At 36.5% G+C, this 15,024-nt stretch overlaps 1 protein-coding gene across 1 annotated transcript in view; it reads left to right on the top strand.

The window, feature by feature from the left end:
- The window catches only part of LOC142433260 (dystrophin-like), a 432,482-nt gene that overhangs the window by 196,329 nt on the left and 221,129 nt on the right, over nt 1–15,024 (top strand). The window contains exons 7-8 of the mRNA XM_075538341.1: nt 738–926; nt 1,946–2,127. Coding sequence (XP_075394456.1) covers nt 738–926; nt 1,946–2,127 — 371 coding nt within the window. The remainder of the gene's footprint in view (nt 1–737; nt 927–1,945; nt 2,128–15,024) is intronic.

The raw sequence follows: 15,024 nt of genomic DNA, 5'->3' as shown, positions 1-15,024 counted from the left end.
CTGCATCTGTAATCATCCACTTTCCCAGGCATGCTGTGTGGTAGCAAGGCAGACAGATTTTTTAAATGTTACATCCCTTCATCGTTTATTTTCTAGTGAATGCTGGTCTATAAACTTAGGACCCATCAGAAATTATTCATACACACACACAAACCATTTATATATGTGTGTGGATACATACCTACATACACACATGCAATTGCATATATTTATACCATTACTTATATACCATGACATTATATATATATATATCATTGCCTATATATGTTCCATTGCATATATACATGTACACACACCACTGCAAAAATGCACTGAAATAATAAAAATTGTGTATTTATATAACCCCAAAAAGTAAAAATGTGCATCAAATGAAATAATGGGTATGTAAAATATTGAAAATATGAACTGAATGATAATTACCCATGGACGAAAAAGCATAGCATTTAAAATGCAACAGGATGAGGTGCTCTAACACACTCTTTAAAGTACTTCAAATCAGTCTTAGTAAAATATTATTTTGGTGTGGATTTTATCTGCCTTTCAGAAAGTACGTGTGTGTATTTTAGAGGTTTTTAAAATGCAAACTTGCTAATTGTATGAGTCTGCTGCTCATGTCTCTGTTAATGCAAGTAGACATTTCTAGCATTTTAACTATTTCATACAATTTATCATTTAATGTACTGGAACAGTCTGCAAAAATACTAATTGTATAACACCCAATTTATTTTATTGTTCAGCTTTTGGAAACTCCTGAAGACAAGTCATTTGGCAGGTCACTGATGGAGAAGGAAGTAAACCTGGACAGTTATCAAACAGCTTTAGAAGAAGTACTCTCATGGCTTCTTTCTGCAGAGGATGCATTGCAAGCACAAGGGGAGATTTCCAATGATGTGGAAGAAGTAAAAGAACAATTTCATACTCATGAGGTAACACGAAAGCAGAGTTTTATAAAACAAATCACCTGCTTTATCATAACTACATGTCTTTTGGGTCTCAATGTTTATATATGATTCATGTATTTTGGTATGGGAGAGTCAGATAGAGTGTCAAACTTAACTCGATAGGGCTTTAAAGTAGATTGCCAGGCCTTTGGAGGTGCCTCTAGGTGAGTTCAAACAATCTTGGATTGATTTGATTACACCTGGGTTATGGGTTTTTTTATTTTATTTTGGTAATATAGCTTCCATTGTTAGCTAGAAACAATTGGGTGCTCCTGAAGTGTAGTTGGGTCAATTTTGAAGTTCTCTTTGAAGGACATTCCTTGGAGGTGCAGAACACTTGTTTTACCATGAACTCTGCACTAGATCAGCATGAATGATCAGTGCTCTTCTCTTGGGTCAAGAACATGTTAAGCACAGCATTCATTCCAGAATCCCCAGGTATCAGGCTCAGTTATTTTCAATGGGAGGTTTTCAGAGATCACTTCCTTAATTAGCTTCCTTTTCTTCCCTGTGTTATTTCTTCCTTGTTGATCTCCTGGGGGCTTTTTCTTTAGCCACCCCCACAAAATGCTAACCTCAGGGTATACTTCCACAGATGTCCTAAGATAATGTTATGTTAGAGCTTATCTGCCCTGGATTTGGCGCCTTACTCATGTGAACCCCATGTAAGAAGGAAGGAAACATTGCCTGAGGCTGTACCATCCCCATAATCAGGTGTGGATCATAGAGATTTCTGACCACAGCCTCAACTTGATTCCTAGTGCCTCTGTGCCTGAAAGTTCTGCAGAAAGCTCGTCAGCATTATAGCATCTCATAAGCTCTAAGTAATACAACTCGAGTATAGTTTTCCTTGATTTATATTAAAGACAACATTGGATTTCTCTAAACAAAAATTCAGAAACTTTACTTGGTATATATATTTAACCATGCTAAAATTTTTACATTGCAAAAAATGATCATGATTTATTTAAAGTGTTACTATTGTGATCTTCTCTTCCTGTCAGGGCTATATGATGGATCTGACATCCCACCAGGGACGTGTTGGTAATGTTCTACAATTGGGAAGTCAACTTATTGGAACAGGGAAATTATCAGAAGATGAAGAGACCGAAGTACAAGAACAAATGAATCTCTTAAATTCACGTTGGGAATGCCTCAGGGTAGCTAGCATGGAAAAACAAAGCAAGTAAGTCTTTATTTGTTTTTAATTAAGATAAATGGCAAATGATTTCAATGCTGCTATTATTTTGAGGTGGCTCAGTTTGCTTTGAATCCACAAAGCTACTCTTTCAGGGGCATCTCAGTGGGATTGTCATATATATCACATTTTTGTTGTCACTTTTGTAGTTGCAGTGGGGATAGGTGGACAATTATCTACAGAATTGTGGTGTAAGCACTGCCAATTTCTTTTGCCATATATAATATTCTGTATATTTTTATGAAAATTAAATTGTGAATGTTAACGATGTAAAATACATGGATACATCCACAGTAAACCATTTCTATAAATTCACCTATTAGTTACAGTTGACAGAGAACAATTCTTTCGAAAGAAAAGCCTTTGGAAATAGTTAAAGATGTTTGCTTCTGTTTATAGAAATCTTTGGTAAGAAAGTAATAATCTTTCTCAATCTGTGTTTGAAATCATAATTCAAGCATTGAATGTCTGTGTATTATTTTAAGAACCTACTGTAGATTGACTTAATCAAAAATGATGTTAGAAACGTCTCTAAAAATGACATGTTACATATAAAGTTAACAAGTAGATCTTATCATTTGATTTATATTGTTAGGTGTATATATTCATGTAGAGCCTATTGAGACAAGATAGATTTATTTTGAAATGAAAATGAGTGAAGTGCCAAATGTGGATTTGAATACATTAAGCTAAAGATATTGTCCACAAGCCTTAAGTTGACTTAACTATTATTTATGAAGATTAAAAAATCTTTATGCTAGGACCAAAGGAATGCTTTAAATATGCTGGAGGATTGTTACTGCAATACCATATTACAGTGTAACATTAGAGAAGAGGGGAAGACATATTTTGAAAGTCACATATTCTGAAAGAATAATTTAAACTTATACACCTAAGATAGAGTTATCACAAATCAATCTGTATTCCAAACCAGAATTTACTTGTCTATGCATATTGACATCTTCTCCCTGCTGTGAGATCATCTTGATGATTGCAAGTAACCCTGGTAGGGAATGTTATAATAGTCACAATATAACTATTGAGCCCCTCCAGCCCGCAACATGCCCACAGGTCAAGTAATATGCTCCACACATTTATCATTATAAATCATATTTTATAGAGTCTCTTACTGGTGGTCTCATGCCAGCTCTCTTCAGGTTAGAACTCGTTTTTGTACCTATCTTTGCGAATTGCATAAGGGAACATCAGACTAAATCAGAAAGTCTTTAAAGTCCAGTCTCTTCTTTCACTGCTTCATCCTTGATGCAAAATTGCAGTGTGATGAGTCGATTTGAACTCAGAGCGGTCCTATATAGGAAATGGAAAATGTCATGTATTTCTGGGAGCAGATAATCTCGTCTTTCTCCTGAGGAGAAAGCGATAGATTTAAACTGCTCATCAACTTATCAGCAGCCCAATGACTAATCTATAGAGCCAGCCAGGCTCATGCTCATCCCATAGTAGCATCATATATATTTTTTGTGTGCTTCATTTCTCTTTTTTTTCATTTCCACTGATCAAAAGTGGACTAATACTTTAGCATTAATTATTCATTATAATCAATTAATTTGATGCAATTTGAACTGAGTTAAGAAAAATAAAGCTGAAATTAAATTTCAAAGCATATTGCCCATTTCTAACTATAATATTAATACAATGTTTTCAAAACTGTTATTGTTAACCTTCTTGTAGATGGTAGGTTACAAACACACACACACACAACACAACAGCTTGTATGTGGGTGAGTTAATTTTCTTAACAGCATTCCACTGGGTGATATGAATCCTGAAAACATAATATGAATCCTTTGCTGATATTGACCTAAATAATTAGATATTGGATTGTATTCAAGATTTTAGAATGATTACCAAGAAGGCAAGGTCAACCTTTTGGGTGATGTTTTTTCCCCTAAAACTATTTTATTAGAGTTTTAAAAATGACATAATAATGTGGAAACACTTGCAGCACATAAGCTTTCTGAGTAACTTTTGAAAAATATGCACAAAACAGAATTTCAGTAAAGTTAGAAAACTTAGGGAAGTTTTACAGAACAATTCCTTATAGCATGCTCACTCCCTTTGCATGTGTTCATGGATAAAGCCAACATGATATAAGTGGTTAAGCAAACTACGCTGAACCCGATTTGTGAAAGACGTATTGTGAGGGGGGAGATATTGCTAGTGTTTAAAAATATTATGTTATTTAATTATTGAAACGATTACAACCTGTTCCATTTCTTTAATTATAGCTATGATGGTTTTTAGCTTCATTTTGACATATTACCTATCGCTTACAGACATAATAAGATTACTTGGAGTACAGGAGGCATAGAAAATGACTAGTAAATAACATGGATTACTCCACATCTGTTTTAGCCCTCTCCTCATGCAGAAGTCCTCATACTTGCTGTCTTAGACAGGATTCTCTGTTGTTGTTAAGTACCTTCAAATAGTTCCAACTCAGCAACAGTGTGTAAAGCATAAGAAAACACTTCCTGGTCCCGTGGCATTCTCAAAATTGTTATATTTAAGTCCATTTCTAAAGGAATTGTGTCAGTCCATCTTGTCTAGGGTCTTTTTTTCCCACTGCCCTTCTACTTTACCAAGTGCTTTTTTTTCAGAGGCAGACATCTCCTACTTACATGAGGCAAAAGTCTCATCATCCTTGCTTCCAAAGAGCACTCTGGTTGTACTGCTTCCAAAACAGATTTGATGGTTCTTTTGACAGTCCGTGGTACTTTCATTATTTGTCTCCAGGACCATAGTTCAAATGCATCCATTATTTTTAAGTCTTCCGTATTCAATGTTCAACTTCCATGTGCATACAAGGTGACCGATAATACCATAGCTTGGGGGAGATGCACCTTAGTCCTCAAAGTAATAACCTATTTTCAACACTTTACAGAGGTCTGTGCAGCAGATTTACCCAGTGCCATGTGGTTTTTTTAAAATAATTTCCTGACGGCTGCATCTATGAGCACTGATTGTGGAACCAAGCAAGACAAAAATCTTAGACAACTTCAATCTTTTCTCCATTCATCATATTTTACATACTAGTTCAGTTGGGTGTATTTTTATTTTCTGAAAATTAAATTTTAATCCACACCCAAGGCTTCAGTCCTTGGTGTTCTTTAGCAAGTATTTAAATCCTCCTCACTTTCAGCAAGCAGGCAAGGTAGGGTTACCTATGAAATGAGAAAACAATATATCAAGTAACATCAAGAAAATAGCTCACACACTTGTAGAATTTGGCAAGTCAGAGTGCAAACAGGTTTCAGGTTTGTGGGGGCAAATAGAAGCCTATCTTATGTCATATAGCTTTGGGGGCTGACAATGAATAGGAATACCATGGGTTGGTGACTGGGAAGGAGGATAAATCCAAGGCCAGCAGGTCAGATGACAGGTCACTGAGGTCTCCCTGAATCAGCAGACGATATGGAAGACAATTGGTTCAAGTTCAAAGAATTGGCGGTCAATGAGCCAGATGCAGGACAGAGGCATAGTAAAAAACAAGCAACTTTCTCCATAGCATCCAATTATATTGGAAGCAGATCACACTCCAGAGGCAATTAATTGCATTAGGAATGTGACCTGAGTAACAGTGTTGCATTATACCATAATCATATCCTATTATGGATGCTTACAACTGACAGCCTATGATCACATTGTTATGACAGCTCAGGAGGGATTAGTCAGTGTTAATTGCCAAACTACTGAGAATTCTGGTCCAGTCAAGGTATCACAAAATCTTAAGATGATATTCCTTCTGCACACTTGCTTACGTGGATGATAATTAAGATCTGTAAAGTCATTTTGAAAGGATCCCTGATGGCATAATGTGTTATGAGCTGAACGGCTAAACCACAAGGTCAGCAGTTCAAAACCACCAGCTACTCTTATGGAGAAAGATGAGTCTTTCTGTCTCTGTAAGATTTATAGCTTCAGAAATCCACAGGGCCAGTTCTACTCTATCCTATAGAGACTCTATGTGTTGGAATTGACTTGATTGAAATGAGTCAGCTTGAGTCATTTTAGGAACTAGTCCTGGTGATCTTATGGTAAAACATCTAGCTGCTAACTGAAAGGTTGGCACTTGGAACCCGGTAGAAGTTCATTGGGAAAAATATTTGGAAATCTGCTCTTATAAAGGCTAGAAAACAAATATGGTAATTATATTCAGTCGTATGGGATTACTATTATTCAGAATCCACTTGTCCATATTCAATAACAAAAATCGTATCAGACATAACCAAAGCTGTTCAAGAATTCCAGGTTGGTACCTTAGAATACAAATAAATAAAAAAATGCAGGTATGCTTATACAAAAATCTATTGATACGAATACCCACTAATATTATTAAAATAAAATTATTGAAAGAGAAAAAGTACTTCTCTTTGAACTGCCAATCTCTCCTCATTCTGGGATTATCAAACTGTCACCTACCTCAAGTGAAATATTCCATGTCGCAATCCATTTTACAGAGCCAAAAGTTGTTGGTTTGTCATTTTCAGCCACTTCTTCTAAAACCGTAGTTTGATGACATGTCTTCCTATGACTATTGGCTTTTGAAGTTTTATTTTCCTTGCTACAGCATTCATAGCTACTTGTTGTTCCCACCACTGCTTTGTGTACTTATTTATTTGTTATTTTTTTCATTTAGTAATGAATTCAGTCCTCACTCATTTTGAGAGAAGTTATTCTTGGTCAGATTCTGCAGTAGGTTCTGGGATGCAGAATTTTTAATAATTGAGTGGCGGTATACCTCTTCCACATAAAATCAGTTGCCCTGTCTGACTCCTTGTGGACATGAATGGATGATGTAGTGACAGTTATTATAACAAAGTGGTTTGTGAAGATACATCTAGCAGCAAATGAGTTTGGTGCCAACATGCAGATATTGGCTAATTACTAATCTATTGTAGTGTTTAAGAGATTGTATGGAAAGCATGTCATCGATTACATAATTGATAAAAAAATTAAACCCAGGTCATATGTGTTGACAAACATGAGTTAGAAATATGGAGGAGAGTAGGGTAGATGATTTGAGGGGAACTTGCCTTGTTTTGTGATGTAGAATACTCTTGGGTGGCAGGAGGGGATAGGGAAGGAAGAAAAAGACACACTTTCCAACTGTGAAAGTACAAGAACATAACTGGCTGAGGGACAACGGAAGATGCTCTGCGCCAGGAATAAGCTAATTAATGTTATTGGAAAATGAAACCTGCTGAGAGCAAAAGCACTTTACTGACATTTCTACAAGGACTTAGAAAAATAAGCACAGTAAGTTTCTTAAACTTGTCTCATAACCGGAATTTGGACATGCAGAAGGGAAACCAAAACTTTTGTGAGGATAAGAGCAACAACATGCAAATAAGTCAGGCAAGCCAATCAAGTGAGGGTATCTTCCGGTTTGTCACACTGAAGGAGAGACATGAATAGTCCTGGGTGAATACTCCAGTCATACCATGGGAAATGATTTTGAAGCACCATCAACATTTTGTAGAGAAAACTATTCCAGCAAACATAACTTTGCTTCTTACTTCCTGCCTGCCTTTCTTTCTTCCCTTTTATCAATTGCCTGCTCCAAACTTGAAGCATGGTAACTGATGTGGATAGAGCAAATGAAAACCTCGACCAATGGGGGGATTGTTTACTTCCAATGATATTACTGACCATATTGGATATGTAAATATATACATATACATACATAGATATATGTACATATGTGTGTATGTTCTGTATATATATATATATATACGTGTGTATATGTGTATATATGTGTGTGTATATATATAGATATATGAAAAGCTATACAAATGGATTGAACTTTAGGTCTTAGATCTTTTCTTTAGGTCTTTTAAATCTTTGGAATATTTTTTCTAAAATAAATATTTAAAAGATACTATCGCTTTGATGCCTGATACCTACCTGATCCCTTCGACACCTCATGGTGACACAGGCTGGTGTGCTTCTCCCATGTGGGCTTTGTTGCTTCTGAGCTAGATGGCCGATTGTTTATCTTCAAGCTGTTAAGACCCCAGATGCTATATCTTTTGATAGCCGGGTACCATCAGCTTTTTTCACCACATTTTCTTCTGCACACATTTGTCTTTAGTGATCATATCGGGAAGGTGGGCACCCACTGATATGATTTTTTGTTCTTTGATGTCTGAAACCTGCTCCCTTCTACACCTCGTGGTCACACAGGCTGGTGTGCTTCTTCCGTGTGGGCTTTGATGCTTCTGATCTAGATGGCCACTTGTTTACCTTCAAAACTTTAAGACCCCAGATGCTATATCTTTTGATAGCCGTGCACCATCAACTTTCTTCACCACATTTGCTTATGCACAAATTTGTCTTCAGCAATCATTTCGGAAAGGTGTGTATCGTGGAATGCCAATTTAATAGAACAACGTGTTCTTGCATTGAGTAAGTTCTTGAGTGGAGGCCCAATGTCCATCTGCTACCTTAATACTAAACCTGTAAATATAAGCATGTAGATCTGTTTCTCCACCCTCCTATATAACTATATATATATGTACATGCCTGTATTTAGATCTCTTTAAATACCCCTTGTCTCCAAGGTTTTTCCTCTATTTCATTTTACTTTCCTTTTGTCCTGCTATCATACTCAGCCTTCATTTTGGTTTCAGTAATTCTCTCAGTTACATTGACCTTCCTGAATCCCTACCAGACCTCTCACACCCTCCTTGCCACTAATTTTGGATCACTTGTTCCTACCCTGCCCCTGGGTTGGTCAACACTAGCTTCTTACCCCTGCCTCCCCATCTCACATGTCCCCCCGGAACCATTTGTTCATCCAGCCATCTTATCCAGATAGATCTGTAGAAATAATAATGTGCACCAAAAAACAGGCATGAGCCCCCAATAAAATGATTTTTTAAATGAATGAATAAATAAATAATATAGACAGGAAAAAAGATACCATCTCATACTCCTCATGTGATTTTAGATTACAGTTTGGCAAAGTAATTGATTTTTTATTTTCCAGTAATGTCAAAGTGCTAGTTTCTTGCATCTCAAGGTGATGCATCCTAGGATCAGAAGCATCAATAGCAGAACCACTCAGGTCACAGCTCCATCTATTGAACCCGAATCTCCATGTTAGGAAGATCTAAGATTATTCCTAAAATCATGAACATTTGCGAAGTCTTGGTCTCGCTGAAACAATGAAATCAGTCCCAGACCCTAGTTGCTATGAAGTCCACCTTTCAGTGAACAGGTGGACACAGTTACTGTTTGTACCCTACAGTGACTCCTGAAACTCTTATAAATGAATACCAATTCACATTTCTTTTTTTTAAATTTAATTTAAATATATATTTTTTTACAAAACCATTTTATTGGGAGCTAATACAGATATCACATCATTCCATAGTTCAATCAGATCAAGAAGTATAAACTTTTAGCACAATCTTGAAACATTCTCTTCCTTTTTGGACTCCTTGACTTCAGCTTCCCTCTATCTCCCTCTCCTTGACTGTATCCCCCAGGAACCCTTATTCTACTTGCTGTCTCTATAGGCTCATCAATCCAGGGATTCATATTCCAAAAAACAGAAAAAAATTGTAACAAAAATTCAACACACAATGACCAAATACATCTGAGATAAACCCCAATATAGAAGCAAACAAACAAGAAAAAATTAAAAACAAAACATAAAATGTTGAAAACCAGATCAGACCTGACATGCCTGAAAAAGTCACAAGGTTTTCACTGTCTAAGGCAGGTTTATCATTTTTGATCTATATATATATATATATATCTATTTTAAAAAGTAAATTTATTGTTGGTTCTTATACCTCATAACATTTCATACATCAATTGTATCAAGTTTATTTGTACTTATGTTGCCATCATTGTTTCCAAAAAATTCTCTACTTGAACCCTTGGTATAAGCTCTTCTTTTTTCCCCTCCCTCCCCCACCCTCTCACCCTTATGAATCCTTAATCAATTATATATTGTTACTATTTTGTGTTTTACATTGTCTCTTGTCTCCCTTCACCCACATTTCTGTCATTCATCCCCTTCGGGGGGCGCATTATATATCCAACCTTGTGATGGGTTCTCCCTGTAGAGCTCTACTATACATGTATTTGTCACTTACATTTTTAATTGATGAAAGTAAGACAAATATTCTAATGACCTTTTTAGACGTTGCCCAAAAAGCATCTCATTCAGTCTTCAAATATTGCTCTTATTTCTTAGGGGTTATTAACAGGATAATAAGGTTATTCTGTAGTGTCTATGGGGTGCGATGGTAGGTTAGGTGTTGGGCTGCTAAATATTAAGGTCAGCAGTTCAAACCCACCAGTTGCTCCAAGGGAGAAAGCTCAAGCTATCTGCTTCCATAGCAATTGAGAGCCTTGGAAACCCTCTCTAGGGTTGTGCTAGCTGTCACAAGAAACTCAATGGCCGTGCTATTTATTGGTTTAAGAAGCTTAAGTAGATATGATATGCAAGTATGGACTGTATGTTCTCACTGCCGTCGAGTCGAGATTGACTTACCCCACAAGCCTATAGGGCAGGGAAAACTGTCCCCTGGGGAGTTTCTGAGACTGTAACTGTTGACGGGAGTAGAAAGCCCCATCTTTTTCCCCAAAAAGCTGCTGGTGGTTTCAAACTGCTGGCCTCACAGATTGTAGCCCAATGCATAACTACTATGTCACTAGGGCTCCTTGACAGTACATTCAGGATCTAATACGAAGCATTAATCATTAAGTTATTTTGGTTAGGCTCGAAGTGGGTAGGGTCAAGGAAATGATAAAGGGAATATCCAGATAAATGGTGGCTATCCCACATACCAATAATTTAATGTACAATGTTCTTAAGGTTTCAGTTATAAATGAGAAATCCAAATATCAGAAATTCATAAAACAAGTTAAGATTTGTGGGATCGACATAGGCAATGAGCCCCCAGAAATTTCTCTTTACCTCTAATAGAGGAAACTGGTAACAGAATAGAATTCCTTGGATGGATGGCTATAAAACATCAGAATGTATGTTTATACCCTTTGTCAGTTGATGCCCCTCTGATGCACATTAGGTCTGATCTGATTTTGAATATTTTCTATATTTTTGTTTGTTCATACTGGGGTTTATATCACATGCATTGTGTCTTTGGGGGGATACCTTCTTGAATTTTTAGTATATGTTGTTCACTTTTTCAGTATATCAACCCCAGGATTGATAAATCAATTGGGAATCAAGTAGAATAAGGGTTTCTGGGAGGAGGGGTGAGACATTTGGCAAGTGTAAAAGGAAGCTGATGTCAAGGAGTTCAGGAAGAAAAATAACGTTTGAAACGGATGGTGGTAGCAAATTGTACAATCCTACTTGATGTGATTGAATGATGGAATGACATATCTGTATTAACTCCCAAAATGGTTTTGGAAAAAAATTCATATCAAAGGACTATTTAATGGTAAAATATTACTATGTGCATCCACTACATACAAAGGTTAAACCAGTATGCACACTTTAATTTTAGATAAGCTATGTCACAGTGATGTCACTGATGAGTGGGATAAGAAAGATATCCTTATTCTTACTTAGTGGTTTTCTACATTTTCTGTAATATACAAGGATTAGTTTTATAATGACAAAATAAAAATCACTAGAAATAAACAAAAATGAGAGGTGTAGCATTTTGTGAACAATGCTTTTTTCACCAAAGGAAATAATAAGAATTAGAAAATGAAGCATAACTACTCATTCCTCCAATTAACAATGATTATCAACTGTTTACCCAGCATTGATTTTGTACTTGGCATACATTTGTGAATAGAACAGAACAACTCCCTCATTTGCTGGGTTTATATTGTAGTGGGAGAAAGATTATGGTAAAAATGTGTATCTCATTCAAGGTCGTCAAATGATTAAAAAAATAAGATAGGAGATAGAGTTAAGACACACCACAATCCTGTGTGTAATTTAATTCCAGGGTGGACAAGGCGGACCTCTGTGATAAGGTAACATTTAAACAGACTCAAAGGAAGAAAAAGAAACCCTGGTCTGCCGGCTGTACAAATGATTAATGTGCTTTGTCTACTGACCAAATGTTTGTTTATTGGGGTTACCCTGAGGCACCCTGGAGGAAAGCCCTGATGATCAGTTTACCAGAAACGCAGGCTTTGCCAATCTTATGGAGCGCAGCCTTCCTCTGGCACACACGGCGTCTCTAAGAGTCCGAATGGACGCCATGACCACTGGACCTAGGAAATGTAGGCAGGAAATAAGAGACAGTTTAGTCAAAGGGGCCAAGCGAGTAGAAAGACCTGAGGCATACATGTACTTTCATATTCTAACATTAGTGTTCATGAAGCTTACAAGGGGTCAAATGTCGACACTGTAAGTTAGGACCCAAACTTAAATTAAACAAACCAAAGGATTCAAATAAGACAAGAGCAGATTATTTTTTAGAGTTGTAATTTTGATATTTCTGAGTGGGAATATGTTTACATTTTGATTACAGTGCTCTTTGTGTGATTGATAGTCATACCAGTTATTCATGCAAGAAATGTTTATCATCTGTCTTGTATATGACAGGCACTGGGCCAGATCCTATCTAGTGGTAAAACTGTTGAGGCTTCTATTGCCACATGTATGAATAAAACACCAGAAAGTCACCACCACTGAGTTTATTCCAACTCATAGCAATACTCTCTAGGGTTTCAGGGGCCACGTCTTTCTCCCAAGGAGCGTGCTGTTAGTACACCAGTGCTTACCCAAAAGTGCCACAAGGGTCCTTTATGAATGAATAGCATCTCAGAACATCAGTATTTCCCATTCTTACTCGAGATTATTTAAATTTATTTCCAAACATTGTATCTTAATCTAGGTAGACCCCAATTTACAGCGGAGTTCCATTCTGACAACTCTGTTGTAAGTTGGTTCTGAAGTAAGTTGCATGCCTCTCTCTTTTTAAAAAAAGTTTCCATTAATATTGCTTTTTATTATCAGAGTCTTTGCAAGACCATTTTTTAGTTTTAGGTTAGGCTTGCCATGGGGATGATAACATCATCAAATTATGCACTGTAACATTATATGTAGTACTTAGGAGCATTACTAACAATACTCACTTATTACTGTGTAGGACAGAGAAGAATTGTACCCTAAAATTTCTAACATTAAATTTTCATAAGAGCAGGCAGCCTAATCTTTCTTCTGTGGAGCAGCTAGTGTATTTGAACTGGGTTAGCAGCCCAACCCTTTGCACTCTCTGCCACCAGGACTCTTTTTCTAAAAATAAATCCCCCAAACCAAACCCACTGACATCCAGTGGACTGATGGCAGTACCTGTGATCGTCTTAACTTGAATACATCCTAAACTGGGCACTGTCTTTAGCTTTCCTTGGTTTGTTATGACATCTGTCAGTTTCTTGATCTACTTTGTGTCTAATCAGGAAAACTGAATTGAGGGTGGCCTTAATGCATTGGCTACAAAAGTTTTTTGAATCTAATCAACCGACATTTTTATTATATTACTGTTACTCTTTTGAATTTATGTTTTCTAAATGCAAATGAATCTGTTTGCATTTAATCTTTAATCTTTTTTGTCTTTGAGGAGTATTAATAATTAAACTAATGTTGAGCTGTGTGGATGCAGGAATAAAATAGATCAAGATTTTCAAAACAATGCCACAGATTCATTTATACGCATAATGCTATTTCTCATTTTCTATTCTTTGAGCAAGTAAATAGTAATATATATTTAATTTAGTGGGATGGTTGAAAATTTCCTTTCATATTTTGCTTTAGGAAGGGTTTAATTTTTTAATGGAATTCTTCCTAAAATATTTATTGTGAGAGTATAACTTAATAGGAGTTCTTGGGTGATTCAAATGTATACTGCCTGGATGCCAACCGAAAAGGTTTCGTTTGGGTGCTCCAAGAGGATCTGGAGGAGAAATAACCATTTGGTTAGCATTTTCCATATGATTTTAGCCAGGTACTTACCCCACTTCATTTCCCAATGAAAACCGTCATTTGTATGCCTCCGATTTGTAGACAATATGCCCTTGCCCTGTCCCAGACTTTGTAGGTGGTTCCAGTAGGTTCAGGATCAAGGCTTGGAAGGGAGAAGATCTACTTATCATGGCAAACAGAAGGCAGAAGGCAGGAGGTAGTATGCATCTGAACAGATGTTAAGAGTACACATTAATATGTATTAAAATGGGCATTCTTAGATAATGGTCATAGAGGCTGTGGTGATTAAAGACTGCTCATAGAGGAAACAGTTATGGTGAAAGTCTTACACATGTTATGCCATTGTTTTTATTTAGATCCAAGATTTTGAAACTCACATTTCCTGGAGCATTCATTGAGCATTGATTAATGCTACACACCTTGGGAGTTGAAAAATACAAATGTGCTTCATAGAGCCCATTTATAACTGCCTTGGACAAGAAGAGTCTACATGTGTTTGTGCACTGATTACTGAACTGTTTGAAAAAACATGAAATATTTATTGATTTGCCATTTAAAAGCAATGGTTGCTTTCCTTTTAGACTTAGTATATATCATGTTTTCTGATCCCTACATTTAATGAAACACTATGAATATTTAAACTTATCTGGGCATTCATTATAATTGATCACAACATGTTAGAAGGAAAATGGATGTATGAGGGGACTCCAGAAAAGATAATGGGGAAATAGAATGAAAAGATAATGGAATATTTCCATGAGCTTTTTGAAGCCCCTTCTTATTTGTGGTTCTCGGGTAGTGTAGTGTTTACTCATTGAGCTACTATTTGTGAAGACAATAGTTGCATTCTGCACAGGAGTAAAATGAGGCTTTCTACTCCTGTAAAGAGTTCGTTCTCTCTCTCTCTCTCTCTCTCTCTCTCTCTCTCTCTCTCTC

This window comes from Tenrec ecaudatus, chromosome X, assembly GCF_050624435.1.
Source record: "Tenrec ecaudatus isolate mTenEca1 chromosome X, mTenEca1.hap1, whole genome shotgun sequence".
NCBI classification, from domain to species: Eukaryota; Metazoa; Chordata; class Mammalia; order Afrosoricida; family Tenrecidae; genus Tenrec; species Tenrec ecaudatus.
This window is presented reverse-complemented; position numbering and strand designations above follow the sequence as displayed.